The 24,712-nt window shown below is 40.2% G+C and overlaps 2 protein-coding genes and 1 long non-coding RNA gene across 8 annotated transcripts in view; 1 reads left to right on the top strand and 2 right to left on the bottom strand.

Moving 5' to 3' along the window:
• The window catches only part of LOC141769398 (uncharacterized), a 52,202-nt gene that overhangs the window by 4,732 nt on the left and 22,758 nt on the right, over positions 1–24,712 (top strand). The window lies entirely within an intron of this gene.
• On the bottom strand, positions 168–13,240 carry got1l1 (glutamic-oxaloacetic transaminase 1 like 1). 4 transcript variants are annotated; one of them, XM_074638411.1, is made up of 9 exons: positions 9,421–10,667; positions 8,420–8,601; positions 8,024–8,147; positions 6,439–6,656; positions 6,179–6,329; positions 4,293–4,458; positions 3,878–4,020; positions 2,740–2,804; positions 168–185 (listed from the first exon to the last, which is right to left on the bottom strand). In XM_074638411.1, exons 1-9 carry the CDS (start codon positions 9,590–9,592, stop codon positions 183–185), a joined length of 1,224 nt encoding a protein of 407 aa, XP_074494512.1. In that variant the 5' UTR covers positions 9,593–10,667; the 3' UTR covers positions 168–182. The 4 variants fall into 4 exon arrangements, with proteins under 4 accessions (XP_074494512.1, XP_074494513.1, XP_074494511.1 ...); XM_074638412.1 differs by lacking the exon at positions 168–185 and adding an exon at positions 11,548–13,240 and having other exon boundaries at positions 1,182–2,804; positions 10,192–10,303; XM_074638410.1 differs by lacking the exon at positions 168–185 and adding an exon at positions 11,548–13,240 and having other exon boundaries at positions 1,182–2,804; positions 9,421–10,303.
• Positions 11,495–22,954, bottom strand: adrb3a (adrenoceptor beta 3a). 2 transcript variants are annotated; one of them, XR_012594290.1, is made up of 4 exons: positions 22,531–22,954; positions 21,101–22,360; positions 14,489–14,897; positions 11,495–11,616 (listed from the first exon to the last, which is right to left on the bottom strand). XR_012594290.1 is itself a non-coding variant. In XM_074638408.1 (3 exons), exons 1-3 carry the CDS (start codon positions 22,587–22,589, stop codon positions 14,870–14,872), a joined length of 1,347 nt encoding a protein of 448 aa, XP_074494509.1. In that variant the 5' UTR covers positions 22,590–22,954; the 3' UTR covers positions 13,415–14,869. The 2 variants fall into 2 exon arrangements, 1 of the variants encoding a protein (XP_074494509.1); XM_074638408.1 differs by lacking the exon at positions 11,495–11,616 and having other exon boundaries at positions 13,415–14,897.

Raw genomic sequence — 24,712 nt, forward strand, 5'->3', positions numbered from 1 at the left:
CTACGTGGAATATTAAGGTGCATATAAACAACTTATCCCTAACTTAAAACCTGTGAGTGTATCTGCAACACTGTCTACATGTAAGCACGCTCAGATGCAAATCAAAGGGCTCCAAACAGCGTCTAATGGCTCCGACTCTGTATGATGGTGGATGTTGATTGTCCTCGTTGTTCACCTCTGGGTCACTGAAATGAAAAGAGCGAGCGCACTGCCTCCATTAAATACCATGTCGCAACCTTGTTTTTCAGAACTAAACAGCATCCAGTGAGAATAGTGTCATACCTCTCAAATGAAAAGAGGCTATAAAGTTAGTTATATAAAAGCCGTATTTTTTCGGTATGTTGCTACACAGACGTGCATGATAGAGAGAATTATTCATTGATTTTTCCAGATGAGCTGTCATTTGCTGTATAATACATTCACATCAGTTGAAAATGTTTCTTAGTTGAAAGGAAATGTTACTAAAAACATAATTTGGCAGGAGAAACCTCAAGTAATCCAATACAAATACAGCTCTTTTCAGAAGAAAGGTTGCTCTGTGGTAAGCACCCAACCTCTTAAACCTGCAGAATCGCAAATATTATGTTTGAAAAATCAGATATCAGATGTGATGGTAGTTATTAATATTGCCGTCCTTCACTGAGACATGAACCTGGTAAATGAGAAGAAATTTGTAATACGAGGCATCATACTGACCTGGGATATTTGAAAAGAATCAGGAACTGACATGCATCAAGCTTGTATATGAAAATATATGGTATATATATTATTTACACAAGAATCATTTCATGTTTGTGACAATGTTGACATCAACGCTGTTTACTCAGCAAACCCAGTTGAAAAGGCAGATAAAGGCAGCGGAGATCTGTTGTGTATGCAGCATGTGTTTCAGTATATTTGAGATTTATTTTTCTGATTGATGTTGTTCACAGTAACTGGAAGGAATTCAAAAAGCATCCCTTTGCTTCGAATGCAGTAAGCAATATATACTGTTTGTCTAAGGCCTATCCCTCTGAATGTTTCCCTGGGGCACTAAGCTTGATTCACTTTATATTAGATGGAGCTGTTGAGTGAAGTCTGGACATCATCCACAGATCATGTTGTCTCTGACAAAGTACAGCATATAGCCACACAAAGCTACTATACCTTCTTTGATTTTACAAAATTCAAACTAGAAAAACTCACTGACCTCTGTTTAATAGAAGATGACTCACAGCAATACATGACATTAACACCTTTTCAAACTTGACAACATAAACATGCCAATTGTGCCCCTTTCTATTTCCAGTTGCAATGTTTGTTAATGATTCTCTAGAGGGATGCACCGATCCGACTTTTTCAGTCCTGATACCGATAGCGATACCTGTCCTTTGGGTATCGGCCGATACCGAGTATGATTGATATAAATTTAGTGAATTGTTATTTATTATTTAAATAATGAATTGTACACCAGCAACTTGACAAAACAATCTTCAAACTTAACAGGAATTGCAATTTAGGTGTAAACCTTTTTAATGCAGCAACATATTGGTCAAAACTTAAACAGGAATTCAAATTTCAATATATAATGTATATAGTATATAAACTTAAACTTGAATTGAATAGATCGGCCCCATTGTCACCGATATCCGATCAAGCTAGTTGAGTCAGAATTGACCTGATATCCGATCCAGTATCGGTAACGGTGCATCCCTAATTCTCTATACAACATTCAGAGCATTAATATAGCAGCAAACAAAGATGTAGTGAAGCCAAAGCAAAAAAAGGGCACCCCTCTTATGTATAAAAGATAAAGTTAGATACAGTAGCACATATTTTATTTACTTACATATTTATTTATTTCAATACATGTAGATGTTTAATACTCAACAGATGATTGATGGATTTTATTTGATAAACAAGCTCTATTTTTTATGCTTTTTTATGCACTCAGGCACAAAGTACTTGTCTTAATTAACTGAAAAACATTTGTTTACTCTCCAGGTTAATTATGAACTGTCTGACATTCACAATGAGCTTCACATTGGCTATCATTGAAAATTATTTTCCTGCCTACACTCCAAACATTCAGGGTTAAGCATAGACTGTGTATGTAGATATACAGTATATCTTATACTCTGTGGGGTTAAGCCCTGACAAAATGACCTAGTGGCAACGCCATAGACATTTTCTTCAAAACAAAATCAAAAGTATGAATATATGAATATACATTTAACCCTGTAAGTTTTTGAGCAACTGCCAGTATTTACTACAGACAATAGCAGCTAAAGTAACAACATTTAAACAAAAAGATCAGTCATATTGTTTTACCTATGGCTGACCTACTGTAGCCTATATACCACACACTGGACACCATGACCACATCCTATACTCCTGTCTTCTCACCTGAAGGGCCACCACAGCCTGGTCTCTGTTACAATCACTAATGATTGCACCTCTGTCATGAAAGGTCCGCGGCAATTCAATAAGCAATCCTATTTTGCTCTACAATTTCCTGTATGTTTACCAGCATTTTCTTTGCAATAGCCGGGCCTACAATGAGTAATTACAGTCACCTTGGAACTGAGCATTTCAATGTGACACATGAAAGGTTCGATCTAAATGAGAGTTTCAGTCAGGCTGAACACTGACACTGATTTCGGTGCTTGATCAAAAGCCACATGGTCAGAGTGAAGTGGTCAGAGACAGATAGATGGACTCGGCAATGTAGTCCAAGTTCCGACCGTTGATTGCACTCACGTTTAGACAGCCACTGGGGAGCAGGTACACGTGTCTCCTCTTAGACAGAAATTCTACTTGCTCACCTTAAATATACAAAAAAACACAAGAAATACTGTGAAAGCACTTCTGTATTTACAGTATGATATCATGGGCTTTATTGTTGTTGTTTTAATGTAAAAAAAGGCAATCAATGTAAATTAGGGATGTCACGAGAAATGATACGTCGGTACCAAGTTGATGCCAAAATTTTGAAAACATCACGGTATTTGATTTTCAACAGTACTGTGGGTACCGTCAGGACTCGAGACTGACAGCTCGGGGCGATAGAAAATGTGTTTGGGACACAGTAAACTCACAATCGACGCCTCCTATTTTTTCCGCTGATGATGCTACATTGTGATTAACAAATCCGCTTTGAAATCGGCAGAACGAGAGCTAGTTAACGTTAGCGGTTAGCTCCGTGCAGGACTGTGCTGCTTACCAGCTGCTAACAGCCAATGTTAACTTGCTCTCATCCTGCCGATTACAACATGGGAGGTGCTATTGATTTACATTGTGATGCAGGCTCTATTCAGTTAAAAATAGTATTTGTTGAAGGTAACTTCTGACATTATCATGATGTGTTCAAATGTAATTTTGCAAAATGTAGTTTTGCCTAGAAACTAGAATTAATCCAGTTGTTTGAAAGAGATTTTTTTCACAGCAATATGAAATAGATAATAGAGAGGGAATTATGACCTGTTTAACTTCCTAACAAAAACCACCATGCAAACAATAATAAAGGAGTGTATATTGAAGTTCATGGGATTTATTATTTTACTTTTGTTTTTTTACCGTGGTATCGAATTGTTATCGAGAATCGTGGAATTTCACTGTTAAATTTCTGGTATTGTGACATCCCTACCGTAAATCAACAACATTAACAATTATTTCCATCGTTAAATAATCAAATAGACTGTAAACATTCTGTAAATGAATATTCCCTGCAAATCCCTTTGATGGCACCAAAATCATGAATATTGTTTTTATGACTGTTTAACGTTAGAGCTGTAATTGTACAGGCATAAAGTTAGCCAAACATATTTAATAACTATGTATAAAGTGCACTTTATACAAAAGTCCAACATGACAGAAACTGTTCCAGTCTGTTACTCACCTTTCAGGCCTGTAAAACAGTAGAGTCCACCTTGTTGAGTCAGGTGGTCCCAGCAACCTGGAGTTCCCAAAAGCCTCAGCCTTTCTCTCAAAATCTCTCTGATCAGCATACATCTCTCCACAATGCGCTTTACTTCTTCCTTCCTGGGAAACAGAAAAAGTGGTCAGCTTCTGGAAAATAATATCTAAAGTATAATTCAATATCGGCTAAGATCTAGTGACAAAAGGTGCATTCTGTAAATGAATGGATTTTGGCACAAGTAGCATTAAATGCTTTTGAAGCATTGCATGCCTGTAGGAATGTCTGCAACCTTTCCAGCCATCATTTTGGACATCTACTGATACAGCAGCAATGTGGCCGCCCAAGCCACATTCTTTAAATACTAGATTATTCATTCAAAGGGAGTGTGACTCACCATTCAACAAGATGGGCCGGGTTACCGAGCAATGTGGCAACAACATGTGCTCCTCCTACGGATGGCTGGGCCCACAGCGACCTGACTATTTTGTCAGCTTGAGACTGCATCGATAACAAGAGGGAGTTGTGCTTTAAGACGCACAGGAGGTGTCCGACAGCCTCACCTTGTGAAGGGAAGGAGAAGATGAGTCTGATGTGAAGAAACACGGTGTTCAATCAATAGTATTGTAATGTTGTACTCCCTTTCTTATGTTTCTGTTATTGAAGTTGAAGAGGAACACGTTTGAATAAGAAAATAAGATACAGCACTCAGTTCTGGCCCTGGGCGAGTGAATATTCACCAGGTCGTACAGAAACAAACTGATTTGCCTCACAATATTAGGGCGACCCGATAGCTGAGTGGTTAGGGCGCTCACCACATGGGCGCGAATGACGTGAGCAGCGAGTCCCTGATTCAATTCCCGGTCGGTCCCCTACTCGCTTTCCTCACATTTCCTGTCTCTCTCCACTATCATATAAAGGTATAAAAAGCCAAAAAAATATATATAAATAAATATAAAAATCTGCCTCACAGTGAGCTGTTCTCACCGTTCGTAGCTATACCTACAAAAAGTAATACACTCTAATTCGTAAGGATGGGAATCACCAGAGGCCCCACGATACGATATTATCACGATACTTAAGTCACAATACGATCATATTGCGATTTTAAATTTTTTGCGATATGCTGATGCGATAGGTATTTTGCCATTTATTAAATTTTTTCAAACTGCAAATTATGCAGTTTTCTCAACAAAAACAACAAAAAACACCAGACTTTTGCCCAGGAGACCGCTGTTGATATCCTGTGTGAGTCCCATATACTTAAGTAACGCCACTTCCTAAATCTTTTCCCAAGCCTAGCCAAGTAGTTTTGTTGCCTAAACATAACCAAATATTTCAAGCGCAGTTATTTTCACCCAAACCACAATCTTTTCTTAAACCTAACCAAGTAGTATTGTTGCCTACCAACCAAGTTGTATTTTGAAAAGACTGTATTTACAGTATGTATGTCTGATGTCATGGAGGAGCTCAGACATCTGGAGGGAGCTCGGAGTAGAGCCGCGGCTCCTTTGCGTCGAAAGGGGCCATCTCAGGTGGTTTGGGCATCTTATCAGTATGCCTCCTGGACGCCTCCCTTTGGAGGTTTTCCGGGCACGGCCAGCTAGCAAGGGGCCCCGGGGTAGACCCAGAACACGCTGGAGAGATTATATATCTCCTCTGGCCTGGGAACGCCTCGGGGACCCCCAGGAAGAGCTGGAAAACGTTGCTAGGGAGAGGGATGTCTGAAATTCCCTGCTAAGCCTGCTGCCCCCGCGACCCGGCCCCGGATAAGCGGAAGAAAAAGGATGGATGGATGAATATATTCATGTAATGAGCGGAAATTGACATGTGTTGCGTGGCATTCAAAGGAAAACGCACGAAAAATGAGGAATAACTTTTTGTAAGATATCATACAAACCGTTGTATGAAGATACGTTGCAATAAGTTACCTAATGAAGATAATAGAAAGCTCAAAACTTAAAGGCAAAAGAAAGTGTGACTGTGACTCCGTACTGTAGATATGAGCATGCATTTTCTGGCGTACAATAGGTGAGACAAACATGAATACATAGTTGCTCTTGTCTGTTGTATGTGAGCCTAACACTATCTGACTGCACAAAAAAACACAATTTAGTTCAATTGACTTTCTGTATTTTCTTTAACAGCAGAACAGCTCCGGGCTGTACTGATCTAACATCACAGATTACAGTTTGCAGCATGGGCTCTTTTTTGGCCCATGGCCATAGGAGTAACACCCATATATCATTGAATTGAGTGATATTTTGAACATCACTTTCTCACCATATAGTCCAAAGCAGTGGGAGAACGACTGAGCGCAGAGGAGCTCCATCCCCTGCGATGCACAATACTGAACAGGCCAGGCACCCCGCTCTAAATCTCCATAGCAGAGCGCCTGAGGAGGCAGCAAGAGGAAAGGGAAAAGCCTACGCCTCTGTTGAAAGAGTGACGAGACAGCAAATGATGATCTAAGTAGGGGTGAGGAGCTACTTGTCGGATAATTTTAGCTTCTGTTAAAGAGCATAAATGTACACGTCAGTTACCATGATGAGTTTTGTAATCGCAGCCCATTGATTCTGAGAGAGGTCTGCTCCGGTTGGATAGTGGGCAGACACCGACAGAACAACAACACTTTGCTCCGGAGCCTTCTCCAAATCCTCCAGAAGCTTCTCCAAACAAACGCCCCGCTGCTTGTCATCCCAGTAATAATACTCGCGGATATCTTTGATCCCTGCTGCCTGGAAGATACCAGCCAAAGAGTCTGCAGGGAGGATCAAGACAAAACATTATATCAGATACCTAAAGCAGTACAAACTGTCACTGAGTGATTACATTTGTTTAATGTTATGATCAATTCCTTTTGAAAATAATTGAATTATCCAACCTTTTAACCTCTAGATTGAGCTGCATTCGTAATGTCAGTACAAAGTATTTTTGCCCATTTTTACTTATGTCATAGTAATTTATGTTGCTATGGATATAGCATGGATTCTGTCCATTGTTATCTAATCATTCATTTGTGGCATTCATATGAGTCAACCTCTAGTATTGTTTATAATATCATGTTAAAGGGACTGTTTGTAACTTCTTACACGTATAAATCACCCGGGTCGGTGTCCCATGCGCGCTCGCATATGCGCGCTTGCATGTGGCTACGCTGTTCGGACAAGACTCCAACACAAACTACACGGAAGCACCAAAACCGCAAAGTTATATCTAGTGAAGCCTGTCTTGCAAAACAGTGTTGGCCGCGGTCGGAGGACGCGGGGGAGACCGTAGCTTTGGTCTCCAGGGCCGGAGTCTCTGCGGTTCTCTGCTCCTCTGCCTGCTTGCCTTCACTCAGCTAGCTGCACCTCACGTGCATGCGTGCAAACTACACACTGCAGAAGAGTTAGTTTAGCTCTGAGAATATCTAGTACAGTGGACGTTTGTGCAGAAATGAATGCTGCAGCTCCTCCAGACCAACAGAGGTTTCCCGTGCCCGAGGTGACAGGGCTCCACAGCGAGAAACGTTATCGTCTCCGACCGGGTGCCGGTGTCTCTCCTGTTTCCTCCGGCCGCGGTCGGGAGGCTGAAGCAGGAAAAGCCAACACTAGGATCAGCATTGATTCATGGAGAGACCTTTGTCTGGTCAGCTAACATTACTGCCAAGTAGGTGAAATATAGAATGATATTGTGGTTTTAGCTGACGTGTGTCGCCTCACTGTTTTGAGCGATGCTCGTTCATGTCTATTTAGAGAGAACGAGCACGAGCGCGAGCCCGACGCTGACTTTCGTTGACTTAACGGCCAAAGGTGTCGCTGTTAACAAGCATTTCTGATTCTTACGAACAGTCCCTTTAAGGCCCTGACAGTTTTGTTCCGTCTGTGAACGTCTGTCGCCCTGGTTTTTAGTGTAGCCCGCACCATCGGCTCTAGTCTGCCGGTGTCGGAGGCTTTTTGGCCGATTCAGCATGTTGAATCGGCGGCGGAGCTCGTCAGTGAGATAAATCACTCGGATTGGCTATCCAGCTTAAGCGAATCAGTGCACGAGAAAAGAAACAGAAAGCAAGCAAACGAGTAAGCATTTTTAAGTCAACACACTTTGTGTTCCTTAAATGCTGTGAAGAGGAAGTGAGGTTTTACGTACCATCACAAGGGGAAGAGAGGTAGACCGGCCCGCACCAAACGGCACAGACATCATACCAGTGTCTCAAGAGTTCAGCCCCAAGACGCACAGCAGCGGTAAAACCAGGAGTCTGGACACCTAACACCTGCAACAAAAGTCAGGAAACACTAAGAGTTAAGTTATTGATATGATGCGAAACATGCGAGTACTAATCTTGTATTGATTTATTCTGAGGATGAAGCGTGACATAAATCCATGATGGCATGATTACAGATTCCTCTGCACAGTGCGGATTGATTGGATGGTTTAGGTACAGGCTACTGCTTCATCTCTATGTGTTTGTTGCTGTGCAAACTGAGGTGTAAATATGTACCTAAGCTACAATCAATAACAATGCACATGTACAGCTTGGATTACCCGGTCCTCCACTAAAGCACGAGAGCTCTTCCCCAAAGCAACCTCTGTGGCTCGCCTGGTGAATTCGGTCAGACCAAGAGAGGATGGATACTCCGGACGAGTAGTGGGATCAGCGCTTAGCTGTTGCTTTATTTTCCTAACAAGACGCAGTTCAAAGGTCTTCCCTTCCTCGCTGTAATACTCTGCGAAAGACAGTTATTGCATAATGTTTTTTCATCCAACAAAACACTGTGAAAATTCATTAAGGAAAAGAAAGGTTGCAACAAGACAAAACTGGGAATGAGACTCACAAAGTCCACCCGCAAATTGAAGAAACATACTATTTCTTAAATATGTGCATTTCAATTTCATTGTGTGATTTGTAGTCATCATGTCATCTAGAAACAAACAAGTGGCAACAATCAAGTAAAAAGTTTAAACCAATGTGTGTCTTAAAGTACAAATACTCTACTGACAATATGTTTAACAAGTTATTGTCTTAGTTTATTGCATTGTATGTCTCGATAAAGGTTGTGAACATTATTGAACCATTTTTTAAAGACTAAGAAGATAAAAAAGTGTAAAGAAGAGTGATTTTAGGATTGAGTTTGCTTACAGGTAGTATTTCAAGAGCACTCGGGTCCACCCAGTTGAGTCAGTAATTCAATTTAATAATTCAATGTAAATGGACTAACCGATGTCAACTGTTCAAGCGTTACGGTCTGATTTAAAGTTGAGGGTGCCACACAGCCTTTTACTCTTTTCCTCTCTGCTCTTGTACCAGGAAAGCTAGCTAGTTTGCAATCCTGCAGAAGGACACAGGTATTCTCCGAGGCTTCTCAAAGAAAATGACTACACGACATTAGGATATTTCTGAGAAGTCCAGTCCAACAACAGATAATGTCGTCATAATTAACTGAAACTCAATATGCATCCATCTTCTCTTATTTCAGGGTTGAAACTCTAGAGATGTTCTCTAAAAAAAGGAACCGTCATAAATTAACTCATATGAGCGGACTCACCTCTCCCTGCCAGGTAAGCCTTCCTGGCGTGAGTGTCTTTCTTGAAGGCAGACAATAGCCTTGTTTCAGGACTCCATGCTTCGGTGTGGGCATTGGTAAACACAGAGAGATGACCTCCTGGGTCTCCATTTTGCTTGACCACTTTTTCAAGGCAGCTGCCGGGTCGGCTCATCTTGAACCCAGCCAGGCAAATCAGCCTGCTAGCAGCGAGCCTTTTGTTTGGGCACTGTTGCCAGGCTACAGCACGTATTTGGATACGGTCACCCCGGCAACGGTGATGGATGAGTTTATCACTTCCTAATTTGTGGGTCGGGGGAGTTTGCTTTTGCCATCACAGTGAGCTCTCATCAAATAGACCAGCCGGTCTGCACATGAAAGGATCAGTTTAGGTGCAGGCGAGGGCGAGGCCAGTCCCAACTGTATTAGCTCCAGCCTCTAACACTGACAACAAATCAGCTCAAAGAGGACTCTCTGCTCCTTATTAAGGTTTGTTGTGGTGGCTCTACAAAAGTCCTGTAGCCTCCTTAAATTAATGGAGAACCAATGACTTAGACTGCAGGTCAAGAGGCATCACTTAGTGTATGTAGAATCAACATGAGCTGGACTTAATCTTTGAATATTATGTAAAGGATTTATTGCTGTCATAGGTTTCAAAGATCAAACTTGCCTAAATTGTGGAAATATGTTTAATTTGTAATCTAAATTAGCTGCTGCTGATATAAAATATGTGCAGATTATATTCTGTATGTGCACCAAATCACACTTACTTACTCAGATACCAATGAAAAAGATGCATCCAGCTTCCCTACAGCGTAATGCTCTTCAGGTTGTAACAAAACACCACAGTGTTTGTGCGTCAGGCTTGTGGGAAATAGAGCTGTTCCTATGGGGAAGAAAATTGAAGAACAAGCATTTCATGGGGATGAGAAAGTAGCCGCGAGTCTCACAGTTATTGCGAACCAGAATCAAAGTAATCATCTTGCAGCTATTACATGGAAGAGGTTCGGTAGCTCACTTTATGAAGCTGGTAATCACAAATAACTGCACTAGATGGCAGTAGATGGCCAAACCGGGCAGTTAGTCTTGTCAATTAGTTGAATGGGAGTAATTGAAGAAACACACTTTTCCTCAGGCTGCCTCATCCACTGTACTCTGTGTTATTGCTCAGATTACAGCTCTCAGAGAATCAGCTAGCAATAGAGAGAGGAAAAACATAACCATTTCTAATGTGTTTGAACTCCAAAATATATATATAGATAGATTGATTGATAGTAATGAATGATATTTTTTATATTATATGAAGCCATAACTCTGACTTTATATATGAAATAATAATGGTCAAGTAGGCCTATGTTCAGATAATTGCCCTCTTCTATGTCTCTGGAACCTCATCAAATAATTAGCAGGCCTGTATTTGATAGTAGTGCAACGGTTTAACAAACCCACGGTTTAGTTTGTACGTAATTCAACGGTTTATTTTTTTTACGGTTCGGTTTTGCATCCCTTGTAGAGATGTGCTGAGACAGCTGTCAGCAGAGAAATTAGTATCTTTGCCCTCTCTATGATGGATTTTTTCTTTCCTTGTGTGGTTATTAAATGCGAGATTGGGAGCGTTTCTATTGCCTACGCACGACTCTCAACATGGCGACACCTGAGCCGGCGGCTCGCAGCTAATGGTGCTAACAGTGAAGACAACGGCAACAGTGCTGACAGAGTTAACAGTGTTAAGCTGAGGGGGAACTATAGGGTGGGTGCTACGTTTCCGCAATGTCCGACAGCGTTATCAGCTGTAACCGCCATATGAGAGCAGAGCAGAGCGGCGGCTGTGAGCTAGGCAGTGGGGCATGCTCACATGCACGAACATGCACTAAAAGGCATGCGCGGCCAGCCCAGCGATGTCAATAAAGCACAAAGAAGCTCAGATTACAACACACAGAGGGAGAGCGACTTCATTATCTGCTCAGGTAGACATTACTCCTCTATATCTTTACATAGAAAATAGTTGTTTGATGCTAAATTAATGCTCTGAATGTTGTATAGAGAACCTTTAAAAATCAGTACAGAATGGTTAGTATAGAAATAAAGTGTTTTTATTTCATTCGGAGGGAGTGACAGCAAAATATTTACCTTTCACTTTGTCGATTGCTCGGCGTGTTTTCCTCCCTTCGCACTGCATTATGGCTGCAGTTGAAATATCTGTGGGATGTCAGGTTATCTGTGTTTGCCCAGTTGTCCATTACAGTCAAACAACAAAATGGGCCCAGAAACACGGGTACAAAGGTAACTGCAAAAACTCCAATACTGAAGCCACTGTTGATTCTATGACTCCAGTCTTGTGGTCATCTGAGAAAAAGGCTTATAGATTATTATCTCTACAAGTCTTTTTCTCAGATGACCACAAGACTGAAGAGAATAAAAGACTTATAGATTATTATATCTACCACTGTCATATATCATGAGGCTATTTGTTATTAGTTTGAGTAGTGAGAAAGACGATGTCATGGCAGAGGTTGTAAGCTGGACCCATTGGTCAGTCACGATGTTACCAGGATGAATCCACAATACTTTATCTAATTAAGGTGCTATTGACTCAATTAAATTCAAGAACTCCTAACTGGTGAGCTGAGCTCTGAATCCTCTGTTTTGACTGAGATGTCCCGTGCTTTGAAAATATCTGTCTGGCCTGAAGTCTGTTTGTCTCAGGACAAGTTGTTGGCACAGGAAATCCTCGACACAAGAGTTGTGATAAACGGAATACTGCGTATTTAAAGTTTAGCAATTTTTACATGTGCAATCAAGAGAGAAAAATACTGCACACTACCAAAGTAGATCCAAGATTAAAAAATTTAAACAAAAATATTCCAGTAAAGCAACATGGTATATTTAGTATGTCATTTAGAATTGAGAGCTGCTGGATTGACATTTTTAAGACTCTTTGACTTTGACTTGAAATGTCTAATAAGACAATTTGTATTATTGTCCTATAGTTGAATATAATTTGTCTATGATTCATCACCTTCACCTTATTTGCACACTGGTGAATGTTTGATTGCTTATTAAATCAACCAATATGATGAACCAAGTTTTCGATTTTTAAATATTGATTTGGGCGCATGTTTTCCCCCCCTGTATTCACATCTTATCAACTAGTCCCAGTTGTACTTTGCGCTTTTCTTTGCCCTAAAAGTTTGCCTTTGATTTCAATCTAACTCTGTTCTTGGAAAACACTGTAACAGGACTCAGCTGATAAAAATGGGGCTTAACCTCAGACCAGATAATTGTTTACACGGCTTGCTGGATGATATTTCAGTGGTCACACAGCCCAGCTGGCAGAGCTAATGTTGGTCGCAGTTTGTTTTCAAATGTCTTGCATGTGGCTCTTGGTTTATTTTTTATACTCCCAAATCTTGTAAGCTCCTCTCATAACATAACATGAAGTCTGTTCAAACAGTAGCAGGGGACGCTGGTTTTGGTGGGCGGATTACTTAAAATAAGAAAGATGACGTTGTTTAGAATTATCTCATAAGCTCATAATATAGCAGTGGTTCCCAACGTGGGGTCGGGACCCCTCAGCGGCTCTCAAGATAAATCTTAGGGGTCAAAAGATGATTAAAAGATCAAATATCTGGATTTATGTGCTTTGAGTTTTCCTCTTTAAAATGTCTAGTTGGTAATTTAAATATTTGTGATTTCGAAAACTTTAAATTCAGATAAATTTACATTAAAACATCTTTAAGTATTCATTTTATATTGGACACTTGAGTTTTCTATCTGAATTTGCGAAACTTAAAAATACAAGTTTTTGAAATTATACCACATGAAATTTCCAACCATATTAATCCAGATAGATGGGTTTCAAAATAAAATGTTTCAGTGCTTTAAACTCAGCGGTGTTTAATTTTCAACATTATGCACTCAGTTATTTTTAGGTGATTTACATTATTTATTACGGCCTTTCTTTACTTCCAGAGACCACACATGACCAATGTTACACAGTTTCATAATATTTTATTTCTCGATGCAACAGATGACGTTAGGTGAGTAATAACACATGACAAGGTGTCCCGATATAACAAAATAATGGACGATGTGGAGGCGATGTTTCCTCCATCAAGTCCATTATTTTTCTATAATTGGACATTTCAGAATGTGTTATTGAGCTTATACCATGGCCGCTTACCTAAGGTAGGGAGATTGCTAGTAACATAGCATGTAGCAGAAGTGTTTTGTTATGGTGGTCACCTGCAATCTGTAATACTGTACCTTGCACAATGATGTTTAACTGTTGACAGGAATTATTTGAGTTGTCCTGAAATAGGATTTTAACAGCCAGCCAGTCAGAAATGAACATTTTCCATAGCCATGGTATAACTAAGAACAATTGTGTGGATACAGAGTACAGGCTCAAAACAGAAAGTTAAAGGGTAATTTCTGTATTTTTCAACCTGGGCCCTATTTTCCCATGTTTTTGTTTCCAATTGGGGAGAACAATTTCTGAAATTGGTCCAGTATTGAGTGACAACGCTGTAACCGGCAGCTGCTCACAGGCTGCAATAAAGTGCTATTGGGGCAAGCTGGCACCGTCATTTACCTCCACTAAAAGTGCTAGTTTTTGCCATGACAAGCTCTGATTGTTATCATACGTGTCTGACATTATGGAAAGAGTCACGCTCAAGGAGAGGTCTCAGTGGAAAAAACATGCACTTTTAGTGAACGTACCGTTACGTTGACGCTGCTCACTTGCCCTCACGGCTCATTTCGCTGCTGCTGGTTACAGTGTTATCCCTCAATACTGGACCAATTTCTAAAACTGTTGTCCCTATTAGTCATTTAGACACAAAAACATAATAGGATCCAGGTTGAAAAATATCCAAGTTACCCTTTAGGACTGAAAACAGACACCAGAGTTGAATATGTGAATGCACAGCCCTTTGGTTTAGCTTATATTACACTGACGAGTGTGTAATACACATGACAGTGAAGACGGCCTTGCCAGAATCATGACCTTATATTAAGTTAACTTTTGTATTTCGCTACAGATTCAGTGTATCATAAATAGATAACTTACCAGATAATATACCGTACAAAACTAGTTCATGCCGTCATTTTTTAAACCACAGGCCACGTACACTGTGTCCAAAGGAATGCATTTCAAACTTTAAGCATTGTCTTATTCAGAATACTTTGGTGTCAGCTAATATCTGTGAAGTGCTGAGCTGCAGCAGTCCATCTCCTGTCCACAGAGACAGTCACAGTGCTCCTGTCCAGACCAAATCAGCTGTTTTCTTTACAGTCAATCCAGTCACCTCTTTGAGGTTAGCTTCATTCAGCTACGTTTATCAGGGCCGGTGGTTGTACTCTTCAGTTTGTCCTCGCTGCTGTTTGGTTTCAGACTTTGCGGAAACGCCCGGGGAACATAGTTTGCTTCAGTAGCTTGACATTTTACAGCTCAGCCGTCCTTTTCCTGCAGTGTGAAGCTGAAAATAGATGGGAAAAAGACATGATTGAATCTCAAGTGATTAACATGTACCTAGTGTATTTTAAAAGTGGTATGAGATAATATGTAATTAGTCTCTATTCTAAAGATAAAACAGACATTGCCCACAATGGCAGCATTCATCCGAGTATGTCACTCACATTCGCTTCTTTCAATCCTATTTCTCCATTTAATTCTTAACAAATGTTCTATTTGTTGAGGGCTTTGTATAACCTTATACCAAGGTTAGCTAGCTCTCTCATTATAAACCTCATTATACCTTTGACTGAGATGTGACCCTTCGAACAAATGAGCTTTTATTCTGTGTATTATGACTTGTTGGCTTGTGCTGCTCACACCCTGTACGGCATTCCAGTTTCTATCAGATAAGAAAGCTCCAAGACAACAACAACAGTTTGCTGTCTTACAGGTTATTTTCCTTTTCCTTTTTCTTGCTAATTACAGAAAGTCATTGCAACGTTGCCCTCTTTCTTTTATGCTTTGTGAAACTCTTTGTGAAACCTTTTTTTCTCCAACAAGACTGGAATTCTGATGCTATCACCTCCACTGTAGGCTGTACATGTCTCCACAGGAAGACATAAACTAGAACTGTAAGCTTCACCGAAACGTGAATGCATACGGGAAACAAATCTGCAGGAAACAGTTCACAGCGTGGCTTCACCAAAATTCCCATAGTGTTATGAAATCAAACCCTTTTTTTCAATATGTGAGAAGAATCACTGGGGTCTCTTCAGTGATTTTAAGTTGGTGCATTTGGATGATTTAATGGAAAAAGACTGCGGAAACAATATTATTATGTCCAGTTCCACATTCTGTTGAATCTCACATTCACACATGAGTTGATGGATTATTTTAAATCACAAACCACAGACATACAGTAGCTCGCACATTCTTAGTAGTCTCCATTTAAGTAAAAGGAGCTAAGCTCATCAAAGTTAAAGTCCATCCATCATCTGTGACGCGTCTTTTCTGTCTTTAAATCTGCTGTTTAAAAGGGCGATGCAATTAGAAATCATTTAGTTGACATGATTTTTGAAATTTAAATAAATACCAGGAACACCTCTCTAATGCATTGCAATTCAACAGCATCACAAACTACAGCCTCCAAAGTGATATAAAGTAATTTTGTCATTAAAATGCATTTGTTTTAGCTAGGTGTATCTAATTAACTGGCAACTGAACCAGTGGCAGAATTCAGCTACTGCCGATTTTTCTTCTGAAAAGGTATGTAAAGTCGGGCTGAACGTTAAACAAATTTATTTAATTAACAATATTGTGAATCTTTTACCACCCTAAAATTAATCTCAACACAATTTTTAATAAATAAATAGCCCTAATGACATAATTAAACTAAGAACAGCCTGCAACAACCAGTGACAGCTTACCAGATGTTTAACCAGCCAATCAGCCCCAAATCCAGAATTGTAAACTAGTCATATGATAAAAATGTAAAAAGGCAAATACTTAAAGTTCCGTATCATTATGTAGATTTTAGATCAAATTGTACATCCATATATCAAAGTGCCTGTTATTTTATAAAAGTTAAAGTACCACTGAGTCACACAGTGAATCAATGTATTAGACGATGAGTTCCAGTTATTTAAATGGTTGCAATCATCCATTAGTGGTTAAATATCTATAGCATTAAAGTATTGATATCTTGAATTCTTCTGCTGTTACTGTCTTGACACATTATTGATTTTAGCTGCTGTTGTAGGGATACAGCAAAAAGAAAATTCAGTTAGGGTTTATTGCTTTGTCATCTGTCCAAACCGTGATAATTTACAGTTCTACTGTAGTCTCAAGTTTGCTCAACTCCCGGATGCCTCCATTTAAAGACCGCTGTGGATGCGCGTAGAGTGATTGTTTCTGATATCAGCCAGGCTTGAAAGGGAGTGTTAGAGGTCTCTCACAGGTCACTACCACCATGTTTTGCTTTATCCTGCTCCTTGTTTTATGCTCTCTTAGGCTTGATCTCGCTCTAAGCTAACTAAATGCACATTATGGAAGTTGGGTCGGAGGCCCCGTTGTGAGCATGCTGCAGAGAAAAGCTCAGAATTACACGGTTCACAGCACAGGAAACAAAAAAAGCATCAGTACTTTGAAACCACACAGAGCTGCCACACATTAGCAGCTCGGTGTGAAAAGCTTGTCAATCACAGGCTCTGCTGCAAATGTCTGTCACCAGTCCAAATTCCTGTTTAACACATGATTTACCTTACATGATACTTTAGAAATAACTTAAATCACTTCCATATTTACTGCATGTTATATTTTCACACTCATATACTGTAATAACAAAGTGTCCGTTATTACGGCATTGGGCACTCTGGGAGGATTCAGTATGCTTGTGTGGGAAATACAATTACTTCTACATATTTAATGATAGTTTGTTCCAGTAACACACGGTCACTTATAAACCTGAGATGCCAGCATTGTAAACAACGTGTCCTTTTAGATTTGTTCTCATGAATATGTCTGAGATATTTACACGATCATTTGGAGTAATGAGCCACTTGTAGTGTCTTTAGTGAGTCAGTATTTATACTGGAAATTATGAAATTCTCCACCTCAATCTCTCTGTGCTTTGTGTAATGTCTGGTGGTTATTTGTGCTTCTATTTTTTGGTTTGCCACAGTTGAAAGTCTACAAGCTGAGAATAACAACATATTTATTTATTTATTTTTTATGTCGTGCAGATTTTTTTGTGAAGAAAAAGAGACAAAAGAGTCCATAAAATGTATTTGCACGGCTTGTTGTGACCCGTCAGCTGTTGCTTCAGAGCTAAATCTGGACAGATCAGCCTTGTCCCCGTGCCATCAGTGTCTGCTTTTCCCATCAGATCTTGTTCATGTTTATCCTTCTAAGATGGAAAGTATTTTAGTGTGCATTATGGCCATGCAAGCCTATCTTTCGTTCAGTTTTTATCAGCAACATGTTTACAAGTCGTCTCCTCACGGGCATCTCTTGATACTTTAATCGTGATGCACCGGCACAGCTGGAGCACACAACATGTTTCCTGTAGAGTATGAGCTATAATAATGATATTGTTCCATGATCTCACGCAGGAATAATAGTCCTGTGTCTTTGCTCTAAACCGGTCTATTAGACTCTTCATTTAATCTTCACATTCACATTGCAATTTAGTCCACAACCTAGTTGGCTGCTGCTCTTTGAAATAAAATGTCCTGCTCTCTGTTAGCTTAATTTTAGTGTTCTCAATCATGGATAAACTGTGCTAACAAAATCCCTCCGCTCATAACACACAGGGATGCCTTCCAAATACATGAAGATTTTGTCTTAAATGCCTCCAATACACGTATCAGGACTAATGCAGCAGCCGCATGTTTCACTTTAAGCAATATGAGGAGACCGCTTTTAATTCTGTGAGAAAAAAAAGTCACGTGGACTGGTCATCTTAGGACATTTGCCTCCACTGCCACTTTGATGACCAAAACCATCACGGATGATGAATTAAACAAGCTGTTATAAGGGGAATCTGAAAAAAATTGGACTTGTCATATATCACATGGTGCATACGTGACAGAAGCTGAAGGCTGCTGTGGGTGTTGATAAGGGCAGCAGTGATATGCCTGCATGTATTTCCATGAAAACAAAGTAACTGGTGATAATGCAGTACAGTCACTCTTCCCTAGTAACCATTCATGTCAACGGTTGCCGCCTCGCTTTTTATCAGCCCTGCCATGATGCATCAGCTCCTGGCTTAACTAAACCTGCTGTTGCATGTTGTCCCAGGGTTTAAAGGGAATAAGCTGCTCAATTGCTCTTTTGTGTCGCTAGTTGCGTAGATATAGAAGGTTGACTGAGGCCTAGCATGGCATTATTGGCACTCAATAACGCACCTCTTCAGCAGTCCAGGCTCTACCTGGAACCGGTTGTCCTATTCCTTCATTAAACCTGTCTCACGGCTGGTCTCACTTACGTTTGAAATCCAGCTCAAAGCGCTGGGTGAGTCCGCTGAGCCTTCCCCTTGGGGTGATTTACTACAGATTACACCAGGCTCCTTTTAAGGAAGACTTTTATATGCTCCTAAATGTCTCCCGTTTTATATGTCTGTAAAATTCCACTGAGAGGATGTAAAGAGAAGAGAAAATGATACAAATATATATTTATAGTGCAGAGTAAATATTTGAAATGAAACATCCCTCTGTCGTATTACTGGGTTACTCTTGGGAGGGCTGCCGTGTAAGAGTTGTGCCACTTGTCAAATGAAATTGAATTATGAGTTGTGAATTTGAATTTTATGCTCTGAAATTGAACGCACATTACTAAAATTGAATGGATGGATTTTAATCTCAATTTTAAACTCACAGAAGCCACAATTTGAATTTGTGACGACAAAACGGCACTTAAAACCTTCAATTGTGACACATGTTGGAGACCTCAATCAAACTTGGTGATTAATTATTAGTTATTATGATGTTATTACATTTAGATTTTTTTTTTTACTTAATTCAAATTCAGAGCACAAAGTTCAATAATACAGCAAATATTGTAGATTAACATAAATGGCAATTCTTATGTCATAGATATCCAGAATTTACTTAATAGTTAAAAAACTTTCTTTAAAACCTTTCTAGGATCGTTCTAGAGTTATAGCATAACTCCTAATTATTACTACATATCTTCCTCTATTCTGTGACAGGCCCGCTGTCAACCTGGTGTGTCCCACCTAGCCCATTAAACCCTTGTTAACGAGCTGTTCTCATTGGCTGTCAGTCTTGTAAACAGCCTCTCCAGTTATGGGGGAAGTCTTGTGCGTTAGTGATAAAGATTTATCAGCAGCAAGGGGTGTTGGCCAGAACACACTGAGGCCCACTGACAGGCAGAGATACACGGTAATATTTGGAAATGTCCTCAAACGTCACATCGCCCAGTGGCTTTACAGAGTCACTTTACTGTCATCTTTGTCATTATGGGACACCGTTTTTAGATACCAGATAATAAAATTAACCAAAAATACTACATTTACAGTATGGAGGTTTCTATAAAATACAAATTGATTAATGATATTGTTAACTATTATTAATTAGTGTGCTAAAAACATACTACCCACCCAAACACAGTACCAGCGATATCTTTACAACACTAACATTGGCAGGACTCAAAAATCGATTACAGGTAACATAGTGCAGAAACAGATACAGGCACAGACCTGAAACATCAATTTAATCATGCATGAAGTTTCACTTTTAGTTTTGTAATATTGTAACAACCCAACAGCAACCAATGCTTAAAAATTATTTATTTTTCTGCACTGTTCCAATCCAATTTATTTTTTTCCTGGAGCAGCACAGTGATGTATTGAAACATGTCCAAATATGGCTTTCTACTTTTAGGAAATGGGCAGTTAAGCTACAGTTTTCTATCAAACTCCAAATTTCAAAAATGTTATCTACAGTCTTTGGACTCTTTTTGATATTGTATTTATTTTTATTTTCAAGATATATTTACAGAAAGTGTCTACGATGCCTAGTTAATGTCTTTACACTGTACATATTGTATATATCATAGAAGTATATACAGTATGCACAATACCAAGAGGATGTGTAGATAAGTAGAGGTAAACCTTTACAAGCCAATAATGGATTATAATTTGGTAAAAGGCTAAATATATTTATAAGAAAAAAAAATTCAAACTTGTTTGAAATGTTTGAAACTTTAGATTCCCTGAAAATGAAAATGGCTTATTATTTTCTATTATCTTTTTTTTCGTTTTTATTATTTTATTAGCAGCTAATATTGAAATTGAAACAAGCACACGAGTACACAGACGTGTTTTTATCATCATCATTGTGCGATGCTTTACTAATCTGCAACAGGATGTCCAAAAGCAATAATGGATTCTTCGTGACATTGATTCTACATTGTAAGTCGTCACACCTCTGCTTCACAGAGCAAATGACCTGCTCACATGTCACATGGTAGACCTCTGATGTAGCACTTAGCTTTACTAATGAGAAAAAAGGAAAAAACAATGGTGAATAAGAAAATAGATTTCAAACCAGTGGCCACGGTGACACAATCCCTGATTTACCTCCCTGTTCTCTCAGTTTCATAGAGATTTGAAAGTATTTATTTAGTTTCTGTAGAAACATTTTAAAACATTCAAAAAAATAATGTGACTGTGTAGGTAAAATAAGATAAGACGGGGGAACTTACAATTTGGTCTCAGGCTCTGATGAGTCACTGAACTGTGTGCTGCCGTTGGACTGCAGAGGATCAGGGAAAGCCTCCTCACTTTTGCTGCTTCCATGACTCTCACTGCCCTCAGTCTTACTGGTCGGAGACTTTTGGAAAGAGCTGGCTGTGCCTGACTCAGCCTGCGATAGAAAGCAGGAGCAACGAGTCCTCAGCTCTTTGTAGAACGTATTGAGCCGCTGGGTGGACAGCCACGGACAGCCCAGCAGGTTCTTGAACGCAGTGCGAAACTCAGGACTCCTGCAGTAGATGATGGGATTGAGGCCAGAGTTGATGTAACCCAGCCAGTTTAACAGTCGAAAGATCCTCTCTGAGGGAATGTCTCTTACAAATGCGTTGATGATGTTGGCGACGAAGAATGGCAGCCAGCACACGGTGAAGGTCCCCATGATGATCCCCAAAGTCTTAAGGGCCTTGTGCTCTTTGATGAGCACCAGCCGCGACGGCCTCCGCTTGGCGCTCTTTCTCCGCGCTACACCGCTACAGCTGCTGGAGCCTGCACACGCCGTCGGCAGGACAATGTTGATGTGGGGGCCAACTTGCACCTGCGCTGTCGGGTACTCATTCTGGAAACGCATGCGGTTCTTATCTATGAGCTGGACCTGCCGCGTGGCTATTAGAAAAACTTTTGCATACACAAATATCATTATGAGCAGTGGAATGTAAAAAGACACTATAGAAGATACAATAGCGAAGGCCCTGTTGGTCACAAAGTCACAGCATGTCGGGGTATCGTAGCACTCCTTCGCTGCTTCATCATCATTATCACGCCAATACCCTTTCATTATTGGTACAAAGGAAATTAAAGCAGACACAACCCACACTAAGCAAACTATTATTCTGGCACGCCACTTATTGAGTAGAACCTTGTATCGGAGCGGCCTCGTGATGGCTATGTACCGATCCACTGCTATGACGCAGAGCGTCTCGATGCTCGCTGTCACACACAGGACATCCACAGAAGTCCAGAACTCACAGAACGTGTCGCTGAGCTGCCAGTTACCCGTCACCACGATAGTGGCCCCCAGAGGCACCACAAGGACCCCCATGATGAGGTCCGCGCACGCCAGTGACATAATGAAAATGTTTGTTGTCGTCTGAAGCTGTGAAGTACGAGCTCCAGCGATGATGACCAGCAGGTTTCCCACCACTATGGTCAATATGATGATGACCAGTATGATGAGGCTCCAGGGTCCTGCCGCAGCGTGGTACGGCTCTGTTCTGTTGATCACATAGGATGCTGAAGTGCTCAGGTTAACATCCATTATATTAAGCTCAAGATGTGTTTTTCACGTCAAAGTTAACAAAACGGAAGAATCTGCGCTTCTTAAAAGCATCATAAATCTGCTCACTAAATAATAGTCATTCTTTACTTTGCAGTTACTGCTTACATTTCACAGCCACAGAGTCTTGTCTGGCGTGTGTTCACAAGGCAGTAGTGGCTTCCCATGTTTCCAGACGTGATGACCAAGACGTGATTGTTAGTGGAAGGTCTACTGGTGTGGGCAGCAACAGCATGTTCTCCAAAAAGATGTATCCAAACTGTCCACAAAGCTCAAACAATATTAGTTGACGGAGTTGCAGCACTTTCATGAACCCAGGAAACATTAACATGAAGTGGAAAAAAGTTTTTGAGAAGAAAATCCAGCTGTATCCATTTAAATATGTCCACTGGGATTGGAGGATAGTTTGCGGTGTTTTGCGCTGAATCTTGCATGAGCTACAGTTGGACTGTTGGAGATCAAGCGACACTGACGCCGTTGCAAGAACCACCAGAGTGCACCAGAGCGGCTCCCACTCTTTCTTTTGCTCTCTCTCTCTCTCTCTCTATCTCACTCTCTCTCTCTCTCTCTCAGTGCAGGTTGCCCAAGATTGTATTGGCTCTAATCACACCCTGGCTGAAGGCAGAGGGGAGGAGTTGAAAAGTGTGCCGAAGAAGCCATACAGGGCTCAGTACCCTAATAGAGCCACACACACATAGACGAACATATATTACTACAGGACAAGAACAATTTGCAAAATGTGTGTAACATTTGTCAAAGTTGCAAAATGATCTTTGTGACACACACTTTGTTTAAATTGTATGTTTAAAAGTGACCATCAGCCTTATTCTTTAATGTCACTGATGTTGTGTTGAATGTAGCAGCTGCACTAAGCTTGTTAACCCATTAACTGTATCTGTCACTTGACTGTGTCAACAATGTGACGGGCTTTTCCACTGCTGGCTTCTGTCCTGATGGTCAAATGATGCTGGATTGTGTCAAACACGCACTTCCAAAGCTCAACAACATATTTTGTCATTCATTTGAGCACCAGCTTTGCAGTAAACATAAAAAATATTGGACTCTTTTGATTAAATTAAGCTGTTTAATTGTGATATTAGCTCATTATATCCACTTTAATACAGCAACTCCTGAAGGACTCTAAAGGCTTATTTGTAATACTGTTTGTGGTCAACTTTGCAAACCACAAGGCACGAGGCACCCCCAACTGCAGAGAACAGGAAATAAGTGCCCTCCCTTTGACTCAAAGCTGTAAAAGAAAATAATAGATGGCTATCTCGCTGTTACTCAAGCCGGTGCATTGAAGAAGAACAATCAGGGAAATGCCTTCCATGCGATTCACTTCAGATATCCAGCGCTCTGCTGCGGTGCTCAGCTCTCTTGTCACAGAGCAGTTCCTTCTTTGGTCCGATCAGCTGTACAGCTGTGATTGCTCTGCGTTCATTCCCACCTTGCACTTTACTTCTACTTAATGAGAAGATAAACAAGAGAATATCTTTCATACCTTTCTACATACCTTTCATGAAGATATTTACCCCGAATATTCCAATGATTTTTGATATATTGATATTTCAACATTTCTTCTTCAAAACAGCGAGAATAAATATTTTTATATTAATGAATGTATCAATTGACACAATAGACACAACAGAGCAAGGCTAGCTGTTTCCAGTCTTGAAGATTTCCCCACTGTGGGACTAATAAAGGGATATCTTATCTTATCTTATCTTAAGCTAACCAGCTGCTTGCTCCAGCTTCCTATTGAACACGGTGACTTTTTCTTTGTGATTTGTACTTTAGATATAGCATCATATTTGGGTAATTAAATGTACTGTGACAGACACACTGAACATTTCACAGACTTCCTCATATTATTGAACATGAGTTTTTATGTTTACAGTAGCCTACCTAGGTAGAAAGCTGTCTGCATCTGTACTTATTTGTTGCCAATAAACGTCACTCCTAAAACAAACGGTCTTGAGAGAGAATCTAATAGATGTTTAATCAAATTATGTTGTGGCATGCTTTTGTCTGCCAACATATACGCAAGGTCTCCCTTCCCTTTTGCCCCATTTAGATTTAAATGGCTTTTTATTTTTTTAGTCTGAGTCACTTTGTCCCTAATCTGACAGGAAGTTGTGGAATTGTGAGTACATTCACAAAAGGGAAAAATGGGCAAAAGCAAAACACTGGCGCTGATGACCAAGAGGCCCCTCTGCCCCCTCCCCTCTGTCACTGCTGTGGAGCTGACAGCTTGATAAATGCTCATTTGTCTTTGCGTGAGAAGATG

This window comes from Sebastes fasciatus, chromosome 6 (genome assembly GCF_043250625.1).
Source record: "Sebastes fasciatus isolate fSebFas1 chromosome 6, fSebFas1.pri, whole genome shotgun sequence".
In the NCBI taxonomy this organism is placed as follows: Eukaryota; Metazoa; Chordata; class Actinopteri; order Perciformes; family Sebastidae; genus Sebastes; species Sebastes fasciatus.

What these genes read in the sequence shown, in the direction of transcription:
- adrb3a (XM_074638408.1), bottom strand. Translation starts at nt 22,589, where the DNA reads ATGGGAAGCCACTACTGCCTTGTGAACACACGCCAGACAAGACTCTGT. An exon ending in AGACTCTGTGGCTGTGAAAT is followed by an intron (nt 22,361 to 22,530) that starts GTAAGCAGTAAC and finishes TGTGATCAACAG; the next exon opens with AACAGAGCCGTACCACGCTG. An exon ending in TCAGAGCCTGAGACCAAATT is followed by an intron (nt 14,898 to 21,100) that starts GTAAGTTCCCCC and finishes ATCTATTTTCAG; the next exon opens with CTTCACACTGCAGGAAAAGG.
- got1l1 (XM_074638410.1), bottom strand. Translation starts at nt 9,592, where the DNA reads ATGAGCCGACCCGGCAGCTGCCTTGAAAAAGTGGTCAAGCAAAATGGA. An exon ending in CCTCTCTTCCCCTTGTGATG is followed by an intron (nt 6,657 to 8,023) that starts GTACGTAAAACC and finishes TCCTCCCTGCAG; the next exon opens with ACTCTTTGGCTGGTATCTTC. An exon ending in CCACTGCTTTGGACTATATG is followed by an intron (nt 4,459 to 6,178) that starts GTGAGAAAGTGA and finishes TCCCTTCACAAG; the next exon opens with GTGAGGCTGTCGGACACCTC.